The sequence below is a fragment of the Mirounga angustirostris genome, unplaced genomic scaffold (genome assembly GCF_029215605.1).
Source record: "Mirounga angustirostris isolate CCGP_5_RB_7025 unplaced genomic scaffold, mMirAng1.0.hap1 SCAF_10, whole genome shotgun sequence".
Taxonomy (NCBI): domain Eukaryota; kingdom Metazoa; phylum Chordata; class Mammalia; order Carnivora; family Phocidae; genus Mirounga; species Mirounga angustirostris.
This window is the reverse complement of record NW_026991718.1, coordinates 117,274,067-117,299,034: the sequence shown is the minus strand read 5'-3', so window position 1 is coordinate 117,299,034 and position 24,968 is coordinate 117,274,067. Positions and strand designations below refer to the sequence as shown.

The 24,968-nt window shown below is 39.5% G+C and overlaps 1 protein-coding gene across 1 annotated transcript in view; it reads right to left on the bottom strand.

Annotated features, from left to right (window-relative positions):
* Positions 1 to 24,968, bottom strand: part of RPRD1B (regulation of nuclear pre-mRNA domain containing 1B) — a 51,922-nt gene that overhangs the window by 25,868 nt on the left and 1,086 nt on the right. Inside the window, exons 2-5 of the mRNA XM_045885752.3 lie at positions 20,731 to 20,860; positions 13,132 to 13,265; positions 4,929 to 5,041; positions 2,687 to 2,813 (exon numbers count right to left, since the gene is read on the bottom strand). Coding sequence (XP_045741708.1) covers positions 2,687 to 2,813; positions 4,929 to 5,041; positions 13,132 to 13,265; positions 20,731 to 20,860 — 504 coding nt within the window. The remainder of the gene's footprint in view (positions 1 to 2,686; positions 2,814 to 4,928; positions 5,042 to 13,131; positions 13,266 to 20,730; positions 20,861 to 24,968) is intronic.

The window sequence follows — 24,968 nt, the reverse complement described above, 5'->3', positions numbered from 1 at the left end:
GTAAGGCAGTATATGGGTCAAGAAAAAAAGTGTTTCCCACGTGGGAAAAAAGTACATGTTTTTATGCTGTGCAGAATGAGCCAGTAGAGGGAAAAAATGGACAATTATTGGAGCAATGTCCTTGAATAGCGAGAAGGAACAGGACTAACAAACAGGTAGGGGGCTGGTTTAGAAAACAGCATGTTCGGAGCACCTGGCTCGCTCAGTCGGTTAAGCGTCTGCCTTTGGCTTGGGTCATGATCCCAGCGCCCTGGGACCAAGCCCACACCTCGAGCAGGGAACCTGCTTCTCCCTCTCCCTCTGCCTGCCTGTCTGCCTACTTGTGATCTCTTTCTCTCTGTCAAATAAATAAAATCTTAAAAAAAAAAAAAAAAAAGACATGTTCACCCAGAGAAGTAGGAAGAAAAATCAGCTTATATGTGTTATTTGTTTTTCCCAGCCACACTCAGCTGTGCAGGTCCAGGAAAGAACAGAGGAAAAGTTGGATTTAGATATGGTGGCTGAGAGGGGGAAATGAGTTGTTATTAAATGAGTATAAAGTTTTAGTTTAGTCAAGAGTTCTGGAAATTGGTTGTGCAATGTGAATGTACTTAGTGCTTCTGAAGTGTACACTTAAAAATGGTTAAGATTGTAAATTAGGTGTATTTTATTGCAATTAAAAATCAAAATTAATTTTTTATTAATTTAAAAAAAGTGGGGCGCTTGTGTGGCTCAGTCGGTTAAGGTCCGACCTCCGGATCATGGGATCGAGCCTTACGTCGGGCTCAGCAGGGAATCTGCTTGAAATTCTCTCTCCCTCTTCCTCTGCCCCCCACCCCGAACCCTTCCCCTGCACTCGCTGTCTCTCACACAAATAAATAAATAGATCTTAAAAAAAAAAAAAAAAAAAGGGCCATGAGATATGAGACCTTTAGGGCAGGGAAAACAGGTAAATAAAATCACATACATTGCTAGCTTTATGTTAATTTGCTCCCAATTTTTACAGACTATGATTCTGATAGTAAGAATAAATGAGTTGATCATTATAATAACCTCAAAAGTTGGACTTAGCCAGGAGAAGAGTTGGGTCAGTGAAGAGGAAAGAGAAAAACAGAGACTGAGGATGTATGTAAGGAAGTGATTATAAAGACTCCATGCTAAGTAGAGAAGAAAGTAAAGCTGGAGGGGAGTGGAGGCTGAGAAAAGGTGGAAGGGTTAACAGACTGTTAGATCTAGTAGGGTCCAACTGCTGGAGCTGGGGAAGTAGGAGTGAGCCCAAACGCTGCCTGTAGGATTTAGACAGCCTCCATGTTGTGTCCTGCAGCTAAGCATGCTCCTGACCTGAAGTCTTTACTCAGACTGTACCCTCTGCCTGTGTAGCACTTCCTTCCCTCAGATATCCTCATGGCTTGCTTCCTAATCTTGGGGAGGCCTCTGATCAAAGGTCATCTCATCAGAAAGGTTTTCCCCAACCACCTTTAAAATACAGGTGTGCCTCAGATATTGCAGGTTCAGTTCCAGACCACTGAAATGAAACAAATGTCGCAATAAAGGAGTCAAATGAGTTTTCTGGTTTCCCAATGCATACAGAAGTTATGGTTACACTATACTGTTCTACTAAGTGTGCGAGAGCATTATGTCTAAAAAAAAAATGTATACACTGTAATCAAAAAATACTTTGTTGCTAAAAAATTCTATCATCTGAACTTTCAGTGAATCCTAATCACTGATCACAAATCGTCATAAGGAATAACAGAAAAGTTTGAAATATTGCAAGAGGGGCGCCTGGGTGGCTCAGATGGTTAAGCGTCTGCCTTCAGCTCAGGTCATGGTCCCAGGGTCCTGGGATCGAGCCCCGCATCCGGCTCCCTGCTCGGTGGGAAGCCTGCTTCTCCCTCTCCCTCTCCCACTCTCCCTGCTTGTGTTCCCTCTCCTGCTGTGTCTCTGTCAAATAAATAAAATCTTAAAAAAAAAAAAAAAAAAAGGAAATATTGCAAGAATTACCAAAATGGGACACAGAGACATGAAGTGAGCCAAATGCTGTAAGGAAACTGGAACTGATAATCTTGCCCAAAGACACCTAACCTCTCAAAGCCTCAATTTCCTTCTATGCAATATGGGGATATATAGTCAGTGACCTCAAAAGGTTATCATGAAGAGTAGAAGTATCTGGCACAGAGCATTCTCTATAAGTATTAGTTCGTGCTTCACTCCTTCCTTTCAATTTCCCATGCATAAAGCGGGAATAATGTTACGTGTCCCTCCCTGTTTAACTGGGGGTGAGCATCAAGAGGGCAAAATGACATGACTAACAATATACACCTGGCGTCCTTGGCATTAAAGGCACTATCATCTATGGGGTGTGTCTGTGTGCAGGGTATAAATCACAGAGCCCTGAATTTTTTTTAGTAAGAGGATCATGAATTTAATGTCTTCTCTCTTGCCCCCCCAATATCACATACACAATTTGCCTTGTGTTTTCAGCAGATCTCACGTAAGAGTGCCACAGGTTGTGGCATGCCAGCCTTTCTCCAGTTCCTAGAATCACTATTCAAGCATGGACTGTTTCAACAGCTTCACTGTTTGCAAAACCCAATACCACATAGAAGTCGTCTGTATCTGCAAACATAAGCATGTCCTAGGGTTTGATGAATTAGAGAAATGGGTCCCTCTTCCCTCACCTTTCATCCAAACTCTACCTTCTCACCTGTTATTTTTTCCAACAGAGAAACATCTTGCACTTCCTGGGGCAAAGAAGCAATCTTCTGCCGGACAGTAGCATCGCCTGATGCAGCATTTTCCAGGTCCTGCAAAGCTTTGATCAGTTCCTCAGTCTGTACAATGAAAGCACAAGCAACGCTGTCCATTAAATATGGGATTTAAAGAACTTTAGCCAGAATTAAATGAGGTGAAGGAAAATTCTAAAAATGATCACGCTCCTGACATTTACAAAAACATTGTCCTCAGTACCAGAGCCTATACTGAGGCCAATGATTGGATTGGATGATGGATTCTAAGAGAATGTACAAAGTTAATTTTTCTAAGTCAATAGCAGAGCATGAACAAATTCTACATAACCTGAAAAAAAAAATCTTTTTAAAAGAGCATGTTTTTGGCAACTTAAAAAAAAGGAGCCTGGTTCAAATTGCTTAGTTTCAAATAATGTATGATTTCTAATACAGAATGGTCTGGTCTCCAGTATAGCATAAAGGCGTGTGTACCAGATGTTGAACAACTGTGTGCTGACTGATTAAATGAAATGACACTGGGTATTGAGGAGGGCACATTCTGCATGGAGCACAGGGTGTTATGCACAAACAATGAATCATGGAACACTATATCTAAAACTAATGATGTAATGTATGGGGATTAACATAAGAATAAAAAATAAAATAAAATAAAAAAAACAAAAACAAAAAAACAAAAACCAAAAAAAAACAACAAAAACCTCCCATCTAAAATTAGCAAGCCCCAATTTCAGTTTTGTGTTCATCAAAACAGCTTCATTGTTCTGGTTAATTACAAAATAAGTTTTTTCTGATGAAAAAAAATAATAATAATAAATAAATAAATAAATGAAATGACACTGCCTACTTCAATTCTTTCTTGGATTTGCTTTACAAAATGAGTGTCACAAAGATGACAATTTCCATTTTGGCAGCCACTCCCCAAATTAAATGTGTCAAACTCATTAATTACAAACAAAGGGGAAAAAGACTAAGAAAAGAGCAAACCAAGAACACATACTTTGTACACTAAAAAGGGTAATTTTATATCATCAGGAAACAGGATGCCTGGGTGGCTCAGTCAGCTAAACCTCTGCCTTCAGCTCGTCATGATCCCAGGATCCTGGGATCGAGTCCTGCATCGGGCTCCTGCTCAGCAGGGAGTCTGCTTCTCCCTCGCCCTCTGCCTGCCACTCCCCCTGCTTGTGCTCACTCACTCTCTCTGACAAATAAATAAAAAAAATAAAAATAAAAAAAAAATCATCCGAAAACAATGAATGCTGACAGGTTCGCCAGTCCATCATGACCCAGGAGTAAGAAACTGGCCACGTAGACGGTAGTCCAGTTATCCTGAAAGTTAGTAATTCAGGCTGGCCCCCTTGGAAGTTTTTAAATGCAAAGCTACATGGCCTAACACTGTTTTCACTTAACCCACCATCTAATTCAACATTTTAACGTAACACAGACCAGACATGCTTCCTATTTACATGGACCTTAGCGACACCCATGTATAATAAAGTAAAACTGTTTTAGGCAAAAAGAGGCCATGTAACTCAGTAAAGATCATGGTCTCTGAGGTCAGTCAGACCCAGATTCAAATTAAGACACTGGGCAAGTTAATCTCTCTTTGAGCCTCACTTTCTTTGATGGTAAGTAAAGTAAGTAAAGTAAATTAGTAAGTAAAGAAATAAACAGCAAAAATTAACCAATCACACAGAGCTCATCAGCTAATTTATATGAAGGCCTAAACAATGCAAATATATAATTAATTGGCTCCATTTTAAATATTTAAATAGGTGATAGTATAGCAAATTTGCTATTGCCACACAGACTACCCTAGAAACTAATGAATTGTCTACTTATATAAAATAACCATGTATAGGAGAAAAGTCATGGCAGAGGACATTCAAATGTCTTTGTGGCATTATCTACCCTTCCAAAAAATCTACTTTTTGAGAATATTTTCAAGTCCTAGGAGTGAAACAAAGCCAAGTCCAAATACCATATAACACATAAATCCATCCAGACTCATGGCATTCAAAGACAAAGGCAAGCCTGCTATCTGGCAAGCTCTACTGGGTAGATCTTGCACTCAGTGCCCTGAGAGCTGCCCTCTGGTGATTCCATACTATTGGTCCCTGGCGCCACCCTGTGGCCATAATCTTCAACTAGCAGTCCCTCCACTAAGCCACTGTGTCCTACTCTCTGGGAGTCCTGACATACCAAGAGGGGTCCTGCAGAAGGATCTTGGGGAGAGTAGCTTCCAGGGTAGTCATCATCCTCCTCCTCTTGTATCTGCTGAAAAGTTCGCTTCAGAGATTTCTTCTCTTCTGTTGCTAGAGGAAAGAAAAAGGGCACAAATTTGGGTCACGAGAGCCTGTGCAGGTAAGAGTCAAAGGCTATGAACAATGGGCCACATGCAAAAAAAATGGCAAAAGGGGTGTACATTTCCAAAGATGGCTTAACGTTAGCCTATATGCTAGTTATTTTAAGTTGGTGGTAGTTCCCTACATTACCGAAGAATCAAAAATGGTCTCAGGTCTGTCATCTCGGACTGACTCACTGGAAAAAGACTACCAAAAACAAGCATCTAAAAATGAAACTTACCAAATTTAACACATTTAATTAAAAAGCTTATCTCTTAAAAATAAAAGTTAACAAGAGAAGCAAAGTGGTTAAGAAACCCATGAGACAATATAATGAAGGAAGCCAATGTAAGGCAGGGTTTGTAGAAAATACATTGCATATAAAATGAAACACTATACACTTTGCAAGATAATTCAGAAAATAAAAACAGGTATTCCTCACTTTTCTAAAGCTTGCTTTTATGAAAGACCTACAGTAATAGTACCTGTTTTCACTAACCAAAAGAAATTCAAAAAGGATTTTCACTTTCACAAAGAAAGGCACAAAGTGAAAATAGTGGTCAGCACGTGTGTTGCAGGGAGCGATTATTATAGAGGCAGCATGCACCCCAAGCAGCCAGAGCGGCCCGCCAAGCTCTTTCCCAGCAACTACACTCGGCATCTCAGCATCAAGCCACCAGAGCTTTGCGCTGTATCTGTGAGCATCTGTGCTTTATCTCGATTTATTCTGTGCATCTGTTAGCAAGATGTGGCCTGAGGTATCAGAAAAGCCTGAGAGAAGTTATTTTTGGGGTCTGGGAATGTTCAAAAAATTTTCCATACAAATTAATGGTAACTGCTTCTTCACTTTATGCCATTTCGGCCTAGGAGATGTTTCATAGGAATGGTCTAATTTCAGATAGCAGGGAAAACCTGTAGTTGAGAGAAACCTATCAATAAAATCGTGTCAGAAATTGTACACATCATGGTCTTTAAACTCTCCCTTTAGAAACAAAATAAACTTTACCTTAAAATTAAAAATAACAGTTGCTGAGAAATATGACTGATACAACTGAGAGAAGTTACTTAAATCACTATTTTAAAGTTAACCACTTTTGAGGCAAACAGGTTACATTACATTTCTTATTATTTGTATTGTATGCTTTTAAATGGCTACAATAAAAGTGCCCGTTCCAAAATCATTACTTTTGTATCAAATTGGACAATACAAAATAAATGCCAAACATCTGTGGGACATTAAGTCTAAATGACACGTTCAGGCTTGGAAAGTAAAGAAACGCTGGTAACATGTGGCAGGCACGGCAACAGCTTCTGTACATTGAGTCCTTCAGGCAACTCTGAGATCTACTATCTCCAGCTTGCAGGGGAGAAAATGGAGGCCCCGAGAAGTTCCATACTGGTTTAAAGGTGGGACTTCCAAAATCTGTGCGCTTCCCACTGTAGTCAAATTCCTCCGCAGCACACACTCTCTCATCTGCCAAAGTAGGGGTCACCACGCACCTGCCTCTGAACTCTGTGAGTTATAAACAGAATAACGTACACGTCTTGCTTCATTAAACATTTTTTCCTGAAAACAAGGATGTAGTTCCTGGTCCTACCTTACACATTAACTGACCAAACTATGCTTGACGTGAAAGCCAAGTCAGTATCATGGGTTTGTTCCTCTGTTCTATTAAATAAAGGAAAACAGCAACATTTGCATCAAGGCAGCCCTCACTTTGCAAGATTCTATTATGCACGGATTTGTTACCAAGGTTTCAACAACACCAGTCCCCCGACACCACGGTTCAAATTTCAGTTACTGCGGCATATTCACTCGGAGTAACTCCATAAAGAACAAACTTTGCTGCTAACTTCAATCCACAAATCACTGAGTAAGTAATAGAAACGCATCATGATCAGTGACCACATCACTGCTTTCAGGTCACTGTTTGGTCACTGCACCGCTGTTATTTCAGTTCACACACAAACAGCAGTGTTTGGTTGTGTTGTCTCCCAGGGATCAAATTCGCACGACATTTCATAAAAATGAATAATCAAAACAGGGAACTGACTGAAAATGACAAAGATGAAAGAGAAGCCCCGAAATTAAAACTAAAGCTCATGCTAGAAGCGAACGGAACGTAAAGGGAGCTGGCAGAAGACACAGCTGGCCGCGGGGATGCTGGCATGGCCATACCCTTCCAGAAACTCTAGGTCCACAGCCAGAATCACCTGGTGAAAGCCAATTTATCAAAATAAGTGAAGAAATCAGTTGTGATGACAAGAACGACCGTGTCCCAGAGGAAGTGATGCTGACAAAACTCTTCACATTACAGGAACTCTCCAACACACCTCATGACACGGAGAACACTAAGGGTAAACTGCCGAAAGCCGACCCAAACTTGGGAGGATGCTTGCTCCATACCATGGACTACACAAGAAGGCAAGCTCTCTCTGGTCAAACCCCTCTTGTGAAGCTCATTACAAAGAAATAAAGCACTTTAATTCTCAATGTTCTAGTGTTTTATATTCTAGCATGCTAGGTATCTATTAGTGTTACTATCTTTTTTGTTCCCTACAGATCTGTAATCAACAGTGAGTTTTCAATTCTTTGATAAAAAAATTTTGTAAGTCAGAACAATCAAAACTTTTCCCATTGATTATTAAGATCATTTTGCATGGTTTCGGCTTACATAGTCATTTTTACAGTCTTGCACTATGCAAAACAAGGACTGCTATATTTGTAAAACAGAAAATCTAATGGTATATAATTTGCAGATGAGATATCTAACAGTACTTAGCACACACTAGCTGCCTAATTAATGTGCAGGGTGGTATGACCCTCACAGACACTTAGCCACCACAAAGCATCAAAGTGGCCACACGTTAGCAGTTGCCACTAAAATACAAGCACGTAAGCGAAAAAATTTTTTTAATATTTTTTGTTCACTTCCAAGCATCTAGAACAGTGCTATGAAATAACTGTTAAATACACTAAAGAAGGTAGAAAAATTACAAAACTTGAATCCTTCAGTTTCAAACTCTCATACAGAAGTTATTATGTATAAAAATCACATACCACTTTGTACCTTAGGACCCTCAGAATCACTGAATTTGGGCACTGGAAGGCCTTAGATAGACCTACATCTTTGCTTTCCCCACCTCATTTTTCATGAGCATATATCCAGGCCCACAGGCTGTGGTTTGTCCACAATCAAGGAACTCGTTAGTGTAAGTCTCGCCTCTATAGCCAAAGTCACCTGCCCCCTAAACTGGAGTACTTTTTACCACTTCATACTGGCACTCACTCATAGCATTACAAGACTGAAATCAAACTAATGAAAATAATTGCAGGCCCATTTCTGTCCTTCGCCATCCTGATGGAAGAAGGTGTAATAAGAGATAACCACTGTCATCCTACTTCAGTTCTCTCCTATTTCCACTTGGAGAACCTATTGGAAATGAATTATTCATCATTTTCTTCATAAGGTTCCTCCTTTCCTGAGCTACCTACTCATACTATGAACACTTCCACTGGCCCCATCTTCCAAGTACAATGCCTTGGAGACCACCAGAATCTCTCCTAAAGTCCCAACTTCCAGCAGACTCTACACTTCTGAGATGTACTTTAGAGATCTTTCCATTCTGTTTCTTCCCATCGCCTCTTATCAGAAATGTGCCCTTTTCCATGCCTTGTGCAGACCACTGTCCCAACTGGTCTCCCTGCCGCTAGTCACTCCTTTTCCAACTTAGATTACACTCTTATGAAATGAATGGCCCACTGTGCCTCTACTCAAAAACCCGGAATGGCCTCTAATGATATTACAGTTTCTACCTATGCTCAAAGCCTACCCATGGTAAGGGCAGCAGCATCTTGAGCCATCATCTTCCTCTACTCCCACAGCACCAGGCCCTTGCTGGGCTGTATGGCCGCCGGCAGGCACAGGCCTTACCTCTCTGATAGAAACATTAAGTATCTTATTTCTTTATATCCCTATAATACCTAGAAATGTGTCACCAGACCTGAGTTGGAAACTTCTTGAAAGCAGAGGTGGCACAGAGCTTGGAAGACGCTAGCGCTGTACCAAAAATGACCATATGCCTCCGTTTACACAAACAGGACAGCCTGCTCTGTTAACTGTCCCCTGACTCATCTGTACAAAGTTAGCAATTATAATGCCCAGCATTCTCAATCTAGTCAGGCAGCTATTAAAAATAGCCTAGGAGGGTGCCTGGGTGGCTCAGGCGTTAAGCGTCTGCCTTTGGCTCGGGTCATGATCCCAGGGTCCTGGGATCGAGTCCCACATCGGGCTTCCTGCTCAGTGGGAAGCCTGCTTCTCTCTCTCTCACTCCCCCTGCTTGTGTTCCTGCTCTCGCTGTCTCTCTCTCTGTCAAATAAATAAAATCTTAAAAAAAAAAAAAAAAAAGCCTAGGAAATCTGTCAGTCCCACTCCTATTACTGAATTTAAGACAAGGCACCCTCCCACTATCAATTCAGCTTCTGACCATAGCATTTACACTTGCTTTTTGACTCACTCAAACACTCTGTTTACAGGCAGGGCAAACACTACGGGTGGCCCCAATCTGCCTGTCCTCATATTATACACTCTCTATCCTCCAACCTGTCCCTGTGTCTCTAGGGGTCTTATACTTGGCTAACATTCAAGCAATCCTGGTTCCCTTAAGCATTTATAATACATCTCTTGGAGACCTGACTGTGGTAGAATTTTAGACACTACAGCAGACTACAAAATTAATTTTAAGGCAAAAAGTTGGCCTGAAGTCTCCCAAACACTTTATAAAATGCAGCCATCTACTTGTAAAGCTAGGTCTTCCAAAGAATCCACTTGAAATTTTCTGGGACTAAAAAACAAACAAAATAGAACAAATAAAAATAAAAAACAAACGGAAAAAACCCCAATACCCACAGATTTTATATTACTTTCATAAAGAGAAAAGAATCAGGAAATATTGTTTGTAACAGCTCCCGCATTCTTTGTACTCTCCCTGCAAAATAAAGGCAACTTTTAAAAGGAACACATTAAACTTTACTCACGGAAAGAGAAAGCTCTGCAGCCAAGGTCTGAACGCTGGACCTAGTATTCTGAAAGCACTTCACCAGTACCGTCTCAAACTGAGTGGCCAGCTCTAGACTTAAACCTGGGGAAGCTGGGCCTAGAGCTTGTGCTCTTAACCACTATGGCTTCTAATCTTGCACAAAATCTGGGGAACTAAAAATACTAACAATTCTCCTATGTTTGCCAGTGGATCATATTGAGAAACTCAGAATATTAGATATTAGAAACAGAGAGTGGGGCTCAAATAAAAGTCATATTGTCACTTCATTAATAACATCTTACCTATGTTATCTCAAGTAATCTTTAGGATAATGCTATGAGGTGTTACTACTAATAGCCATACGGTACAGTGAAGAACCTGAAGCTCAGAGAGGTCTAATGCTATGCCCTAGGTCACACAGCTTGGAAGTGACAGAGCAGGGATTCATACTCTGGAAGCCTGGTTTTAAACCCTTGCTTGGAATACCTAAACTACCTATACTAAGGTCCAGGAAAGTTGGGTAACCTGCTCATGAATTCATATCCTAATTCAAATCTACTGAATACATGTGCTTCCCCAGCAAAAAGTATGGTGTGAAGAACACAGGCTTTAATGTCATACAGACCAGAACATGAATTCTCCACTTATTAATTATATCTGGACAAAATCACTATACCCTTTTGAGCCTTATATCTTCATCTGAAATATGAAAATACCAAATTCATAGAGGAGTTGTAAGAATCTAAAATAAATTAACAGGAAAAGCAGCCAACAGGCTGGAACATAATAGATGCTCAATAAATGCTATTTCCTTTGTATCTACCTTTCTTTTCTAAATCCTTCTACAACTGTAGGATACTGTGTGAGTCATGTGTGACTTAAGTAAATAATGAAATTCCATTCAGTCCAGTGACAGCTTGAGTATGCCCAAGAACAGAGAGACAACTTTAGAACACCCGGGTCTTACACATGGGGAAACGGGTATATAAACCCAAGTTCCACTTTTCTAAAACAAAATTCCTAAGCTTATTTATTCTCTACTGTCAAAGTTCCACAGGAAAATTTTTATTTCAAAGGTAAATTCTAGAGTTGTCTCAAGACAAAGAAATATCCATGAATCAAAGCTGAAATATAAAAGGACTATTTAATTTTGGAAATAAACTTCTGGAGAACTCATCAATATTTTGAAAGGACTGAGGTAAAATATTTTGATAACTCAGGTCCAAAGAAGATGGTAAGGAGACAGACTGAGTTAGCTGAGACTAATATACATGCTGGAACCTTTGGTATGTGTTTCCATCTTTACAGCACAGAGAAAGAGAAATCACCTTCAGATCGGCATTATCCTCCACATGGAGGAATACTGCCTTAATGGCTGTTAATGTCTAGACGCTCAAAAATATCAGAAACCCAACAGAGCTATTTTCAAATCTACCACTGCCACAAACTCCCCAATTTGCCTGGCTGCTCCCTAAGGGCAAAACTATTTCCCCACCCTCTGCTCAGTCCTATAGCATTTAGCATAGCCATTTACTCAAAGCACATGTCTGGCAAATGCTTGTAGGATTGAAATTCAACACTTAGCTTCCAACATTGTCTTTCAGAGCTCCCCTACTTGTCCAAAGGTGTTTTAAAAAATCAGCACTGTTTACCAATGGTGTCTAAGAGTAAAGAAAAGAATGCTGAATAATTCCCCAACACTGTGCAGAACACCTCCAAAAGATACAATATAAACACTACCAGAATCCAAAGTAGGGAACACCTTGCTTTTAAGAAGCTACCACCAGAGTGACCTCAAAATTGTTTCCCATCAACTCTTAAGTAAAACAACAATGACCTGCAGTCTGAAAGCACTTACGTCATTCTTACAAAGCCTCTAATTTGTAGTTTTACGGGAAAGTTGCCCCATCTTAAAATGTGTGTAAACTCAGACCTGGAAGAGATCATGAAAGGTACACAATAAAGGCCCGCTGAATGAATGATATTATCAGGTAAACTAATCATGGTTGAATGCTATAGCAGAGGCATGTACAAAGTACCAGAGGAACATGGAGGGAAGGGCTACATGTGCCCAAAGTAGGGAAAATGTCAAAATGAGAAGAGCATTCCTAAAGAATGAGTTCACCGCCCAGTGAAAGGGGCAGAGGACATTTCAGGCAGAGGTAACACCAGATGCAACGGAAGAGGTACCCTGAGAGCATCCAGAAGGGAAACTGTTGGGTATGGCCAAAGACCAAAGTGTATGTGAGGAAATGGCAGAAGAATCTGGAAAAGTAAACTAGTTCAGATTATAAAGGGTCCTAAGTACTACGTTAGTACTTAGACTTGTTCCTCCAGGCAATGAGTTCGTGTGCAGTCAGATCAGATCTGTAGCTCAGAAACACATTGTGCCAACTAGAATTAAACCGCAATTAACCACAAACCCACAAACCAAATAATGTTTGATCTTAATCCTCTTTAAAGAAAAAAAGAACATAAGCTCTTAAGAGGAGTTGGTGAGGTTCACACACATACATGTACACGCTTCTGGAGGATATCCTGGGTTCAGTAAAGACCAAAATCAATTATAGACAGCAAGGTGACAAACATCAAAAGTATGTTCCAAAACCACATCAATATTTAATGAAACCAAGCTCTAAAAGAGCTAAGAGACATATTCAAGACCCCACAGTAGTCAGTGGCAGGGCTAGGGCAAAATCTTAGTCCAAGGTGCCTCCTAGTTCCCCACAACTAAACAACTTTGTTCCTTTCCCTTGTGCAAGGAAACTCTCTGCAAGGCAGAAGAGAGCCAAGGAGAATACACAGCAAAAGTTAAGGGTGTGAGATGATGAATAGCATGAATACTAGAACCAGGCTTACACGCTGCGAGCACTACATAAATTCTCACCATCATTTATGTTCATCTCTCTGAAGAATCATATAATCGCTGGTGGTTCACAGCAACCCCCACTGCAGCTTTTCATATGTGATTCGAAAGTAGGCAAAGACCAAGAGCTGTAAACATGTGGTGATGTTTCTACCTTTGGGGGGAGGGCTCTTGGAGTCCTCCATAGACAGCTTCAGCTGCTGTATGAACTCGCCGCCATACACACTTCTTTCTTGCCAGATGTTCAGCAATCTTTCTAAAGGTTTTTTACAGCCTTCATCTGCCTCTCTGCCCAGAAAAGACGAAAAGATAGATATAAGCTTAAGATTTTTTGTGTTTAATTAGGACAGACCTACTTTAAAAATAACAACAACTGACTAAATGATTTACATATTTAAACACAGAAGGAAGAGTAAGATACACATTGTGATAAACAGATACCCAAAATTTGACCAGAAACTACATTCTTCCTGTGGTGCGTAGGGAAGACGGAGCACGTTATACAAGTAATCTGTCTTTATCTCCTTTGAAAGATGGGGCAAATAGGGCAAAAAGCCAATCGCTGATTGTTACAGAGAATTATCAAAAATTGATCATTTCAAATGTGACAGCTTGCTTCTTAAGAAGATATTAATCGAAATGTAGTGCCAGACATTCTGTTGGAAATTAAAGGGGGCCAAAACCTTTGAGGGTAGAAAAAAAAATGATTTAAAAAAAACCAAATGTTTAAAAATGGGGAATAAATTCACCACAACCCATCAATGCTAACACACCAACACTTCTACATGCCTTGCAAATACAATCATACACATATACCAAATCTGAACTCAAATTAACCACTTCATCATTATTTTAATTCTGGGTTAGGTACATAGTACCCATTCTCACAAAGATGTCTAATGGGTAATCTTAGAACACACCAAGCACAATATAGCCCTTTGTAATTTATATCTGAGAGAAGCTACACCATTTTTTCCCTGACATATTGTACTCTGGAAACAGAGTATTTTCAATGAGGCAACTAGAACTAGCGCTCAGTGTGCCAACAGCTGCTTACCAGAAAATGTCAGACAGCAAGTGCAAGAGTGTGGGAAGACTTCCTGAAAGGAAAACAAATTCCCTCACCATCCATGGTGTTCTATGACTTGTTCTGGTTTGTGAAGCGGCCTGGGTGTCCATGATCTTACCCTGAGTGACTTCCAACAAGAAGGGATACCCTGACACCTTAGTTTCTAAGCCAAGATCTTTAACAGGAACTTGAAGAAGAAAGAGGTACGAAGGAAGTATGCCCTCATGGCACTTTTCTAAAACTTGTGTTAACAGTCAAGGTAACATGAGGGTTCAGCTTGATCTGGTCAGATTGCATCATTTATGAAATATTAGTGGGAAATTTTCCTGCACTGGGGTCAAAGGACTAAATCAGGGTACATACTTTTTTTTTTTTTTCCGGTCAAACTTTTTTTTAGTCAGAGGTGAGGGGGGAAAAAAAGGAAAAAAAATTTCAATGGTAGTTTATAAAACTTAAAGCTATGACTGAGTTATTTGATATTGGTGATAAAAACACTTTTACTCCACCTACAAAACATATCTAGAAACAAACTGCTTCTCACCTCTTCCTCTGCTGTCAAGCTGGTCCAAGCCACTATTACCTCTTGCCTGATTACTGGTCTCCCTGCTTCCACCTTTAGCCTCCTACAAGCTAATCTCAAGCTTTAAAAATTCTGTTGCGTGAAGGCAGATTATGTCACTCTTTTGCTCAAAACTTCCAATGGTTCTTCCCATTCTCCCCCAGAATAAAAGTGAAAGTTCTCATAAAGCCTACAAAGCCATTCTCAACACAGCTCATTATTTCTCTGGCCTCACCTAGCCTCTCCCTTCTTCGCTCCCCAACAGCTACCCTGGCCCTCTTGCCTCAGGGCCTTTGCCTAGAACCACATTTCCTTACTTGGAGGCATGGCTCAGGCATCCCTTCCTAATCTCCCTATTTAAAATTACACTCCCTACCCCTACTTAATTTTTCTCCATACAACTTGCTTCTGCTATGCTATTCAGTTTACTCATTGTTTATTTGATCTCATTTTTTTTATTTATTTGACTTCCCATAAAAAACTGTCCATTTGAATGCAACTTCCACAAGGGCAGCGATTTGTCCTCTCCCCCACCCCCTGCTACCCACCCTAGAACAGGCACAATATTGGCCTCATTTTAATCTTTCTCGAAAATTTTTAGTTAGATTTCGATAGGCCATACAATTAGTTACCTTTCAACAATCATCTTTCCACAACAAAGTCACTCCTATCAGACATCAGCTAAACACTCACCTGCTCATTCAGTAAGGTTTATGAAATACTGTGTTTGTAATACAAAGACCAAGGCCTAGGGCCTGACCTCTAGGGCCTGATCCAGTAGCCCCTTCCCTTTCCACACCCCAACCAGGGCACTAAACCACATGTATCTTCTGCTCAGAACTTGCTCCCTCTCATCACGCATGTGCCTTTGCTCATGGTATCTCCTCTCCTTTGAATGGAACCCACAAAGGAGAACAAGGTGAAGAGGGAGAAGTTGGAAGTAATGCAGGTGGCTGAAGTATATAAGGAATATGTGGAAATAGCAGAAGAATCTGGAAGGACAGAGTGGAATTAGATGAGGGCCCTGAACACCATATTAAGTACGTGGCCTTTATCCTGAAGGCAATGGGAAGCCTCTGATGAGATCAAATGAATGACTTAGAAAATAAAATAATTAGTATAACCAAATCACAACTAATCAGAACTTAACTGGTTGATGCTTTTAACATATAACCTGTTCTCTGCAAATTCTTTGTTCACTTAATAGAAAGAGAAACCTATCATGACAATAAATTCTTATCAAGGATTTAGTTAAGGGGGGGACACAATGCAGACTAAATATTTGGGACTCAATTTAGACTAAGACTGATTTGGGGTACAGATTCAGCCACATTACTATATGCAATGGAAACTGATACAAAAACCTGTAAAATCCAAGTCATTTTCATAAGGCTTTTACCACTAAAGGCAAAAAAAAAAGAGGCTCTAGTTTAACTGGTGAATGTAATTAGCCAAGATAGGCTAATTTCTGGAGCAATATAGTAAATCAAAGTTTTGCCAGGTAAGTTTCAAAGCTACAGATAAAACAGTCAAGAAATCTTTTTACTCATGAGGTTTTGCCCAAAGTAGCTCCAATGAACTGAAGTCCCATTAGCATTTGGAAGTGGGTACAACTAAAGCAATAAAGTAGTTTCATAACAGACAGAACTATCTTTTCAGGTTGCATTAACTCCATTCTAAACTGAGAAATCTTTAAGTGAAAAAACACCAAAAAGTCCTTGCCATTAATCAATGAATAAGCAGAAAATGACAAGTATAACTTATATGAAACACAACTTAGTATGCATTTTTAATTCTAATTATAAATTTGATCTGAAAAGTATAAACTATATATTATACACACAGAATTGCTGCTTTAAGTGTCAGCTGAGGCCTCACCAAGCTAACCTGGGGACCTTTTCTTCCTCTGTAGGTCTAACGGCACATCCTTGGCATACCCACTATAATTTGTGTGTTTCTGTCTTATCCCCTGCACAGTAGCCCTGTGATAAGCCTACTAAAGGTGGGAATTCTTTCTAAATAACCCCAGCACTTCCATCAGAGCCTCCTGTGAAACTGGAGCAGAAATGTTCCATTGCCAATCATGCAGGAAAGAGCAAGCCTGAGACTGACCCTTAGAAAGGCCTGCTCACCATGCTGGCTCTTGGCTGGCATCTGGAAGGAGTGTTCCTCAATTTCCTAACTGATAATCATGGTTTATTGTGCCTAAACTGTTTGTGCAAACAATATAATTTATGCTGAATACCTGCTTTCTTTCTGAGAGTTGGGAATTTTGGCAGAGGATACCTGTGGCCAACACCAATAAAAACCCTGGGCACTGAGTCTCTAATGAGCTTCCCAGGTACACAACACTTCACACATGTTGTCACAACTCAAAAATGGAGGAATTTTAGTATGTTTTGTGTGACTCCACTATGAGAGGACTCTTGGAAGCTTATATGTGGTTTCCTCTGGGCTGCGGCCCATGCAACTTTTCCTTTGCTGATTTTGCTTTGTATCCTTTCACTGTAATAAATCATAGCCATAGGCACAACCATACTGTGAGTCTTGTGAGCCCTCCTAGCAAGTCACCAAACCTGGAAGTGGCCTTGGGAATCCATGACACAATAGTAAATAAGTATGTATATGGTGATAACTCCAAATTTATGTCTCCAGAAATTAATTTCCTACTGAGCTTCAGACTATTTCATCCATCTACCTATTTGGCATCACCCCCTTGGAATATCTACTAGCCATCTCAAACTTAGCATGGCCAAAACAAAACTCCCAACTTCCTCTACCACATCTTTTCCCCAAACTTCATCTCAGCAAATAGCACTTGCAGCCATCCTCTTAGTCATGTCAAAAACCTAGAGATAATCTGGTTTCTCTTTTCCTTCATGACCAGTTCCCACTCAACTCCCACAAATCCTATCAGTTTTACGTGGGGGAGGTGAGGCAAATCCATTTACAAAGTAAACATTCGATAATCTGGAAGCTTACTATCGTCTCACTGCTCTGAGTCCTAGCCAATGTCATCTCTAGCCTGTAGTAGAGCAATACCCTTCATAGGCATGTCCTTGGCCTTTATAATCCATTCTCCACACCAAGGCACAGGGACCTTTTAACCATGTGATGGAATATATCTTTCCCCTGCTTAATACCCGTCACTGACATCCCATCAGAATAAAATCCTCTCCCCCAAGGCTTATAAGACATAAGTGACTGGCACCTGCATACCTCTCTGATCTTATCCGGATGCCGCTTTTCTCTTTGCTCAACACAACTGTTTTAACCACACTGGCCTTCATTCTGATCCTCTTAACATGCCAAGATTATTTCTACCTTAGGTTCTTTTTAATAGCTGTTTGTTCCTACTTTGCATGATTATCTCAAATGTCATTTCCTTAGAGAGGGCTTCCTTAACCACACTAGAACAGATCCCACTCCAGAATGTCATTCTATTTCATCATGTCCATATTATCACCCTCTGGAAGTATCTTGCTTGTTTATTTGGCCTTGCCTGACTTGCTCACTGCTACTCCTCTAGTGTCTGCACCAGTACTTGGGACATAGAAGGCACTCAAATATATGTGGAATGAAAAACAAAGTGCACAACTATCTCCAAACTCAGAAGAAAATAAGAAGGCATTTGTGTGGGGGCACCTGGGTGGCTCAGTCGTTAAGCGTCTGCCTTCGGCTCAAGTCATGATCCCAGGGTCCTGGGATAGAGCCCCACATCCGGCTCCCCGCTCTGAGGGAAGCCTGCTTCTCCCTCTCCCACTCCTCCTGCTTGTGTTCCCTCTCTCAGTGTCTCTCTCTGTCAAATAAATAAAATCTTTAAAAAAAAAAAAAAAAGAAGGCATTTGTGTGGGAAAAAAGTTCAAAGTCCAGTTAATTAAACTGCTATTCAAATTAAATCTAACCTATGAGCTTGGCTGCTTCCTCTGACTTCAGAGGTTTGGTTTGGGGTTTTTTTGGGGGAGGGAGGGGGGAGAGGTGAGGGAGGAGGTAGGAAATTACCATAAAAAGATTCCTAATCAATTTTGGTCAATATTAATGGGTCCACTATCTTTGTTCCTCAACTGGGCACAGAAAGCCACACAGACTACTTCTTACCCTGGATAAGGTACATCAGGATTAAAGTGGAGTTGCTGGCTTTTCTGTTCTAACAATGGTGGGAGGAAAGGGCTTAGAAACATGGGGATCCTGAACCTAATCCCCAAAAAGGACCTTAAAAGAACAAGATGAAAAAAAAAAAAGAAATTAGAGCTTTTTTTTTTTCATTGAAAAGGACCAGATTTACTTACCCCATAATGCCACAGAAATCTGCCAAGACATTTTTACAGCGCCTCCTAGATAGGCTTTAAGATGTTATACCAAGTAGAAAAGGAATTTTCAATCCCAGTATTGCCCATTCCCCTTCTCCTACTCCTTTCTACTTACCCTTTCCTGGTTTGGGGGGCAGTTAATGATTATTGTTCAATTTTTAAATAAAAATGTTATGTGTACTATCCCTACAGGAAATTATTTTAGTCAATTCCCTATACCCAAATTAATTCATTCAACAAATATTTACTGAATCCTTAAATGCCAGGGCAGACCACAATGTTGCCCAACTCCTGGCACACCAATCACACCAAGGCTACATAAATGGTACTCCCTGTCTGTGCCAGGCAGACACGTTACTAGGTGCCTGGGATACAGCGAAAAACAAAAAAGAAATGGTCCTTCTTGCCACAAAGTTTACAATTTAGCATATTTCCGTAACTGAGCAAAGACTGGGGCCTGGGCAGTGTACTATGTGTTTTCAAACAGACTGGTGTATTTCCGCCCCACAACAACTTCAGTGAGGTAGGTGATGTCATCCCCTTCTAATCAGTTAGGAAATTTGTAACTAAGGCGTTAGTAGAAGCTAAGTAACACATCCAAGGTCACTGAGAGTGCTGGAGGCAGAGCTACAGCCCTAGAAACTTAACTACATTTCCTCAAAACAAGAAAATGCCGGGGCTCCCATTTGAGATAGCTATTCTAGCAGTCTGTTCTAAGCTTACTCTGCTATAAGGATTCAGGATTGTTTCAAGATCATAATGCATTCTGCTTCTTCAGTGCCCATGTTCATCAAAAGTAGGGGCCAGCTACGGAGCTGAGAGACAAAAATCTTTTCTCATCTCCAGAAAACTAGGTATCATTTCTTTCTTTGGGATTTTCCATTTTATTCCTTCAAAATTCTCAAATCTTTCATGGAATGCTGGACTCATTTATACATTTGAGGCCATCCACTTATACTTCAGACCCTAGTACAATTTTAACCAACTGGTCTCTTTTTTTTTGCCCTTCCCAATTTCCTTTTGCAAAGATGTTTCTTATATGTTTACTAAATAATATTCTAGTGAAAAATAGTTGTTGTTTGCTCCTCCTGGACAACTAACTTGTGTCTACAGAAAAGCAGTTTATTTTTAAATAAATAAAAGTGATTTATAGAAGTTTTAATCAAATGAATTTCATGTGATATTAGCTACATGTGTGCTCTATGCTCTAGTCTTCTTGTTCACAAAACACAATAGTGGCAGAGATTTAATATGATATAGCCAGTGCAAGTATCTACTTTCCACACTGATAATTATTATCTTTGCAGTTACAGTAATGACCACTATTTTTAGTAAATGAGACATCTAGACATTTAGAAGGAAAGAAGTATAAATGAAGGCATAACCAACTAATATCTTGCTATTAAGGTTTTGTTACTGGAATGGTTCCTGGTACTATTTAGCTTTGTTTTCTGACCATAAGCTAATGAGACAACTCAGCCAAGCCAAGGAAAACACCATAGTCAAGAAATGAATTCAATAAATGAATATATCTAGGGAAAAAGATGTTCAACAGTGCTAGACTCAATCCTTTCAATGCATCAAAATGTTTACACGTCTGAGACAGTTCTTAAGGGTCCAGCAAAACATAAAACTGTAATTTGGCCTCTACAACACTCTGTAATGTAATTTGGCCTCTACAACACTGTAAAGCACAACCCTGTAAAATATGAAGTTGTCAATTTACAAAGGCTCTCCCAGAGAAGGAAAGAACAGTAAAGAGGAAAGGATAATGCATTTAAATACCAAACCAAACAAAAAAACCAGACAACATACCTGGCAACATGAGAAAAAGCATCCACAAGGACAGATTCAAATTCTCTAGTGAATTCAGGTCCTTTCCTTTTACTGTTTTGGATGACATCATTGGCTAAGTACAGAAAAGTAAGCTTTCTATTTGATTTGGCTGGAAAAAAGAAAAAAAGATAATTTAATTTACACCAAGGAAATTCTCAATCCACAATTCTGCCCTAAGCTACTCCTAAAGAATATTAAGCATTATTTACTTGAGATCAGAGTTCATTTATGTTTGAAACAACAACTTAAATAACTTATTGACATCACTAACAAAACAGGTTTGAGAATACAAGTTTGAAAAACAAAACAAGAATGGGCCATCTTCATTTCTGTGATATTTTAACAAGAACAATTGATGGTAAAAATAAAGATAATCCAAAGAAAATTCCTAAAGGATAAGCATATCCTCAAGAAGACATATTAAAATCAAGGTTTTCAATTATTCTATTGCAAAGATGAGCATTTTTAATTCACTCTTAATTACCAAATACTGCAGAATGAAAAGACTGAGCCAGGTTTCAGTTTTAAAATAGATTCTTATAATTTATGTTCCTACACTGATGATTTCTCTTTGAACACTCCAATAACAATCATCAGTCAATGATACCAATTCTACAATCCAGAGAAATCTCTAAATGCACCAATGGATATTTATCTCAAATATAAATATATATTAATGCTACATTATTAATGAAAATTTAAAGATGTCTGAATTCTAGATATGCAAAATTATGGCTCCCACAGAAACCGTAATTCTTCTCTCTTATACATACTAAACGTAGTATTTCCTATTACTCTATATGGCATCACATATTAAACCATAAAAACCTCATGCACTATGTCTGAGTTACAGTTGCTTAGGGAAACATTACTGAATTTCCTGGCTTCTATGCACATAACTTCTCAACCGTAAAGTTACATCACTAGCATTTTTGGTTCCAGTTTTCTTTTAAAAGAAATAAATAAGAATATAATCAGACAGTCCAAAACATTAAGTTTTCTCCAATGCTAAAATACCTGAAAAACTCAAGCAAGCCTTATATCAACCTTTACATACCTGAAAAACTAGTCCTTACTCTATTCCTCTCAGAAACCACTTGTTTCTTTTGAAATGCACACAGCATGTATAAATTCTGACACAGCAGGCATAAGATGTGACATTTTTAAAGGTAGCTACAGAAGAATAACCCAAGTTAAAAACAAGATTTTAAAAGCATGTAATAGTTTAAAATGATGACAAAGTATTCATAAAATTAAATATGGCTATCCTGAGTTTTATTAGCCTTCTGGTAATAACCTAGTTTACATGGCTAACTGATGATAATATTTAATCTTTAACTATTCTAATTATTATTCAAAAGCCGATCAAAAGTGTCAATAGTTACAATATTCTACCGTTGCTACAAAGGTATCATTATGGCAAAGGCTTTTCTTTTTTTAAAGTAAACCTTGCCCTGGGATGTTGCAACAAATAAAACTACCAAGTCTAGAACGCCATGAGTTAGCGGATTCAAAAGTACAACAGAACTTCAACAAAGGTAATTTGATTAAGCAAAGCTTTACAAATGCCATATATTTTATGTTTAAAAACCCAGAATCCATTGTATAAAATGTCAATTTGGACAATTAAGACATGATACATTTTTTTTCAGTGCTGCAAACATGACAGCCAAGAGGCCAGAGAGCCAAAGTTTTCACTATTTATAATGCCAATTAATTTTCATCATCCTCAAACTTTGCAATGGGGATTTTAGTCAAACTTTATCCCTCTACATCCAGCATCCTGAAGCCAACATAATACCATGTGTGTAAAGGTGATACGACAAAGCCCAGAGCACTTGAATACTCACACCCTCTACCTTAGTCCCAAGTGACAACTCACTTATTCAGATGTCTTTCCAATATGACATAATAGATCCTTTCATCCCCTATCTATGCCCAATCCAAATGGGATGGAGTAGTTATTAGGCAAAATTTATATAACTAGCTGACCAAAAAATTCAATTCGTTTAGCTGGTTTTGACATCTAAAAAAGTTGGGGAGAAAAAAAGCCTATTTATCTGCATTCAGGCCAACATATAAAAACATTACTAAAAATATTCATTAAAGAGCATTTTACATCAAACTTCTCCATAAAGAAGGGAAGTTCTTTGGACAGAGCCCAAAGGGATAAATTAAGAATTATTCCCAGAAAGTGGAAAGACAATAACCCATCAAGAATAAAAGTAGTATTTAAGCAAATAATATAATAATAATAATAATTTCTTTAAACACTGTAAATATTTTGAAGGCGACTCAGAGATAGTCTGTAAACATCTTAGGGAAAATGACTTGACCACAGATAGAAATGTCCACTCTTAAAGACTCAGGGTGGGCCAGAATCTAAGGGGCTAGTCAATTTGAGCATAAGGGCACAAAATCTTTTTCCACTTCAGTGTGGGGGCATTCTCTATTCATGAAGGAAGCCTGGGTATTAGGAAGCTGTATCCTGATGCTTGGAAGAGCATCCTCTACTTTGGCACTATCCAATATGGTAGCCAGTAGCCACATATGGCTGTTGAACACTTGAACTGTAACTAGCACAATTATTTAAAACTTTAGTTCCTTAGTCACACATTTCAAGTGCTCAACAGCCACATGTGGCAAGGGGCTACCTTGCTGGGCATTATGGATAGAAAACATCTCACAGAAAGCTGTATTAGGTAGTGCTGTTTGGATCCTCTACCCAACCATGAAAATGACGTTGGAGACCACAATCGAACTTCTAACCTATTTTTAAACTGTGTTAAAAGGCACCATGTTAAATGCTATAGGTATTACAAAGAAACAAGAAGCCCTAGTTTCTCCCTCAAAACACAAATCTAGTGAAAAAGACAGAGCTAGTAAGAATGAAATAAATGCTCAATTAGTATGGGATGGGGTGAGATACAGTGACTAATTCTAATCAACAAAAGTGCTATGAGTTTGGTTGGAGTCAGATGATCACCTTCACTTATTAAAGGGCACTGAGGCACTGGGAACTTGAAAGCACAAATTTTGGCATCAGAGGGCGCTGGGCTGATGCTCCAGCCACATGCCCCTAAACAAAGCACTTAATCTCTCCACATCTTTACATTCTCATCTATAAAATGGGAGATAATAATGCTGGTCTCCTTAAAACATAAAGTTCCATGAAATTAGGATCATGAGATTAGGGTTAAAGGAGCTTGTGTCACAGATGAATGCACTCTCTAAACTGTTCTTTTCCATAACTCAAATAGGGTACAAGGAGGAGGATCTGGGGGCTCCAGGCTCTAGCCCCCACCTGCCCAGAGGGGACCTCTATCTCAGTACAGCACATATTTGTGGAGAGGGGAGTCTCTGCTAGAAGGCTAGAACCGGGTCTCCTGAAAGAATCTTGGATTTTGGTGTCTGATGTAGTCTAGCCTCACGAGTTCTAAGGAATTGAAAACATCACTTAACCACTTAGGTGGGATCTCCATCTCACAGATAGTGGAAAACACATGTAAAGTTACTTCCTATACTATAAAGGGCCTACTGCACAGAGGCTGCCCAAAGTGGTTCTAAGCTCCATTTCCTCAGCTTTCTGCTATGGAATCATTAGGGTAACAGCTGTGAAGGTGCCTATCCTTCCCCACCAGACTGTAAGCAACTTGAAGGCAAAGACCATGCCTCACACTGAGTAATTAGTAGTCCCATTTCACCATTATTTATGAAATGCCTATACTGTGCTTGACACCATGCTAAATGTTCATTTGGATTATCCTGTTTACTCCTTACCACAGCAAGTTGTTTGAGCCTCAGTTTTTCCTCATCTGCAAAGTTCCTACTCCAGAGAACTCTGAGAATTTAAAAAATGACAATGTATGTAAAGATATCAGTACTGCACCTGGCACATAATTAAAGGCACAGTAAATATCAGTTTTCATCACCTCCATTTTATAGGTAAGGAAACTGAGGGTCAGAGAGGCTAGGCTGCTGGGGTCAGTGAATGGCAAAATCAGGCTTAAATTCCAGGCAGATGGCCTCTGGAGTCAACATGTTATTAAGCATCCAACCCAGTGCCTGGCACATAACAGGCTGAGCTCAATGAATGCCTGTCAGATCCTGAGCAGGGTCTAGAATCAATGAAAGATGCATGAGAAGAGGAGCCTGAGAGGTAAGGTCTAGGTAGTGTGGCCCCTTAACAGCTCCATAATGGGGGTAACTGTACCCAC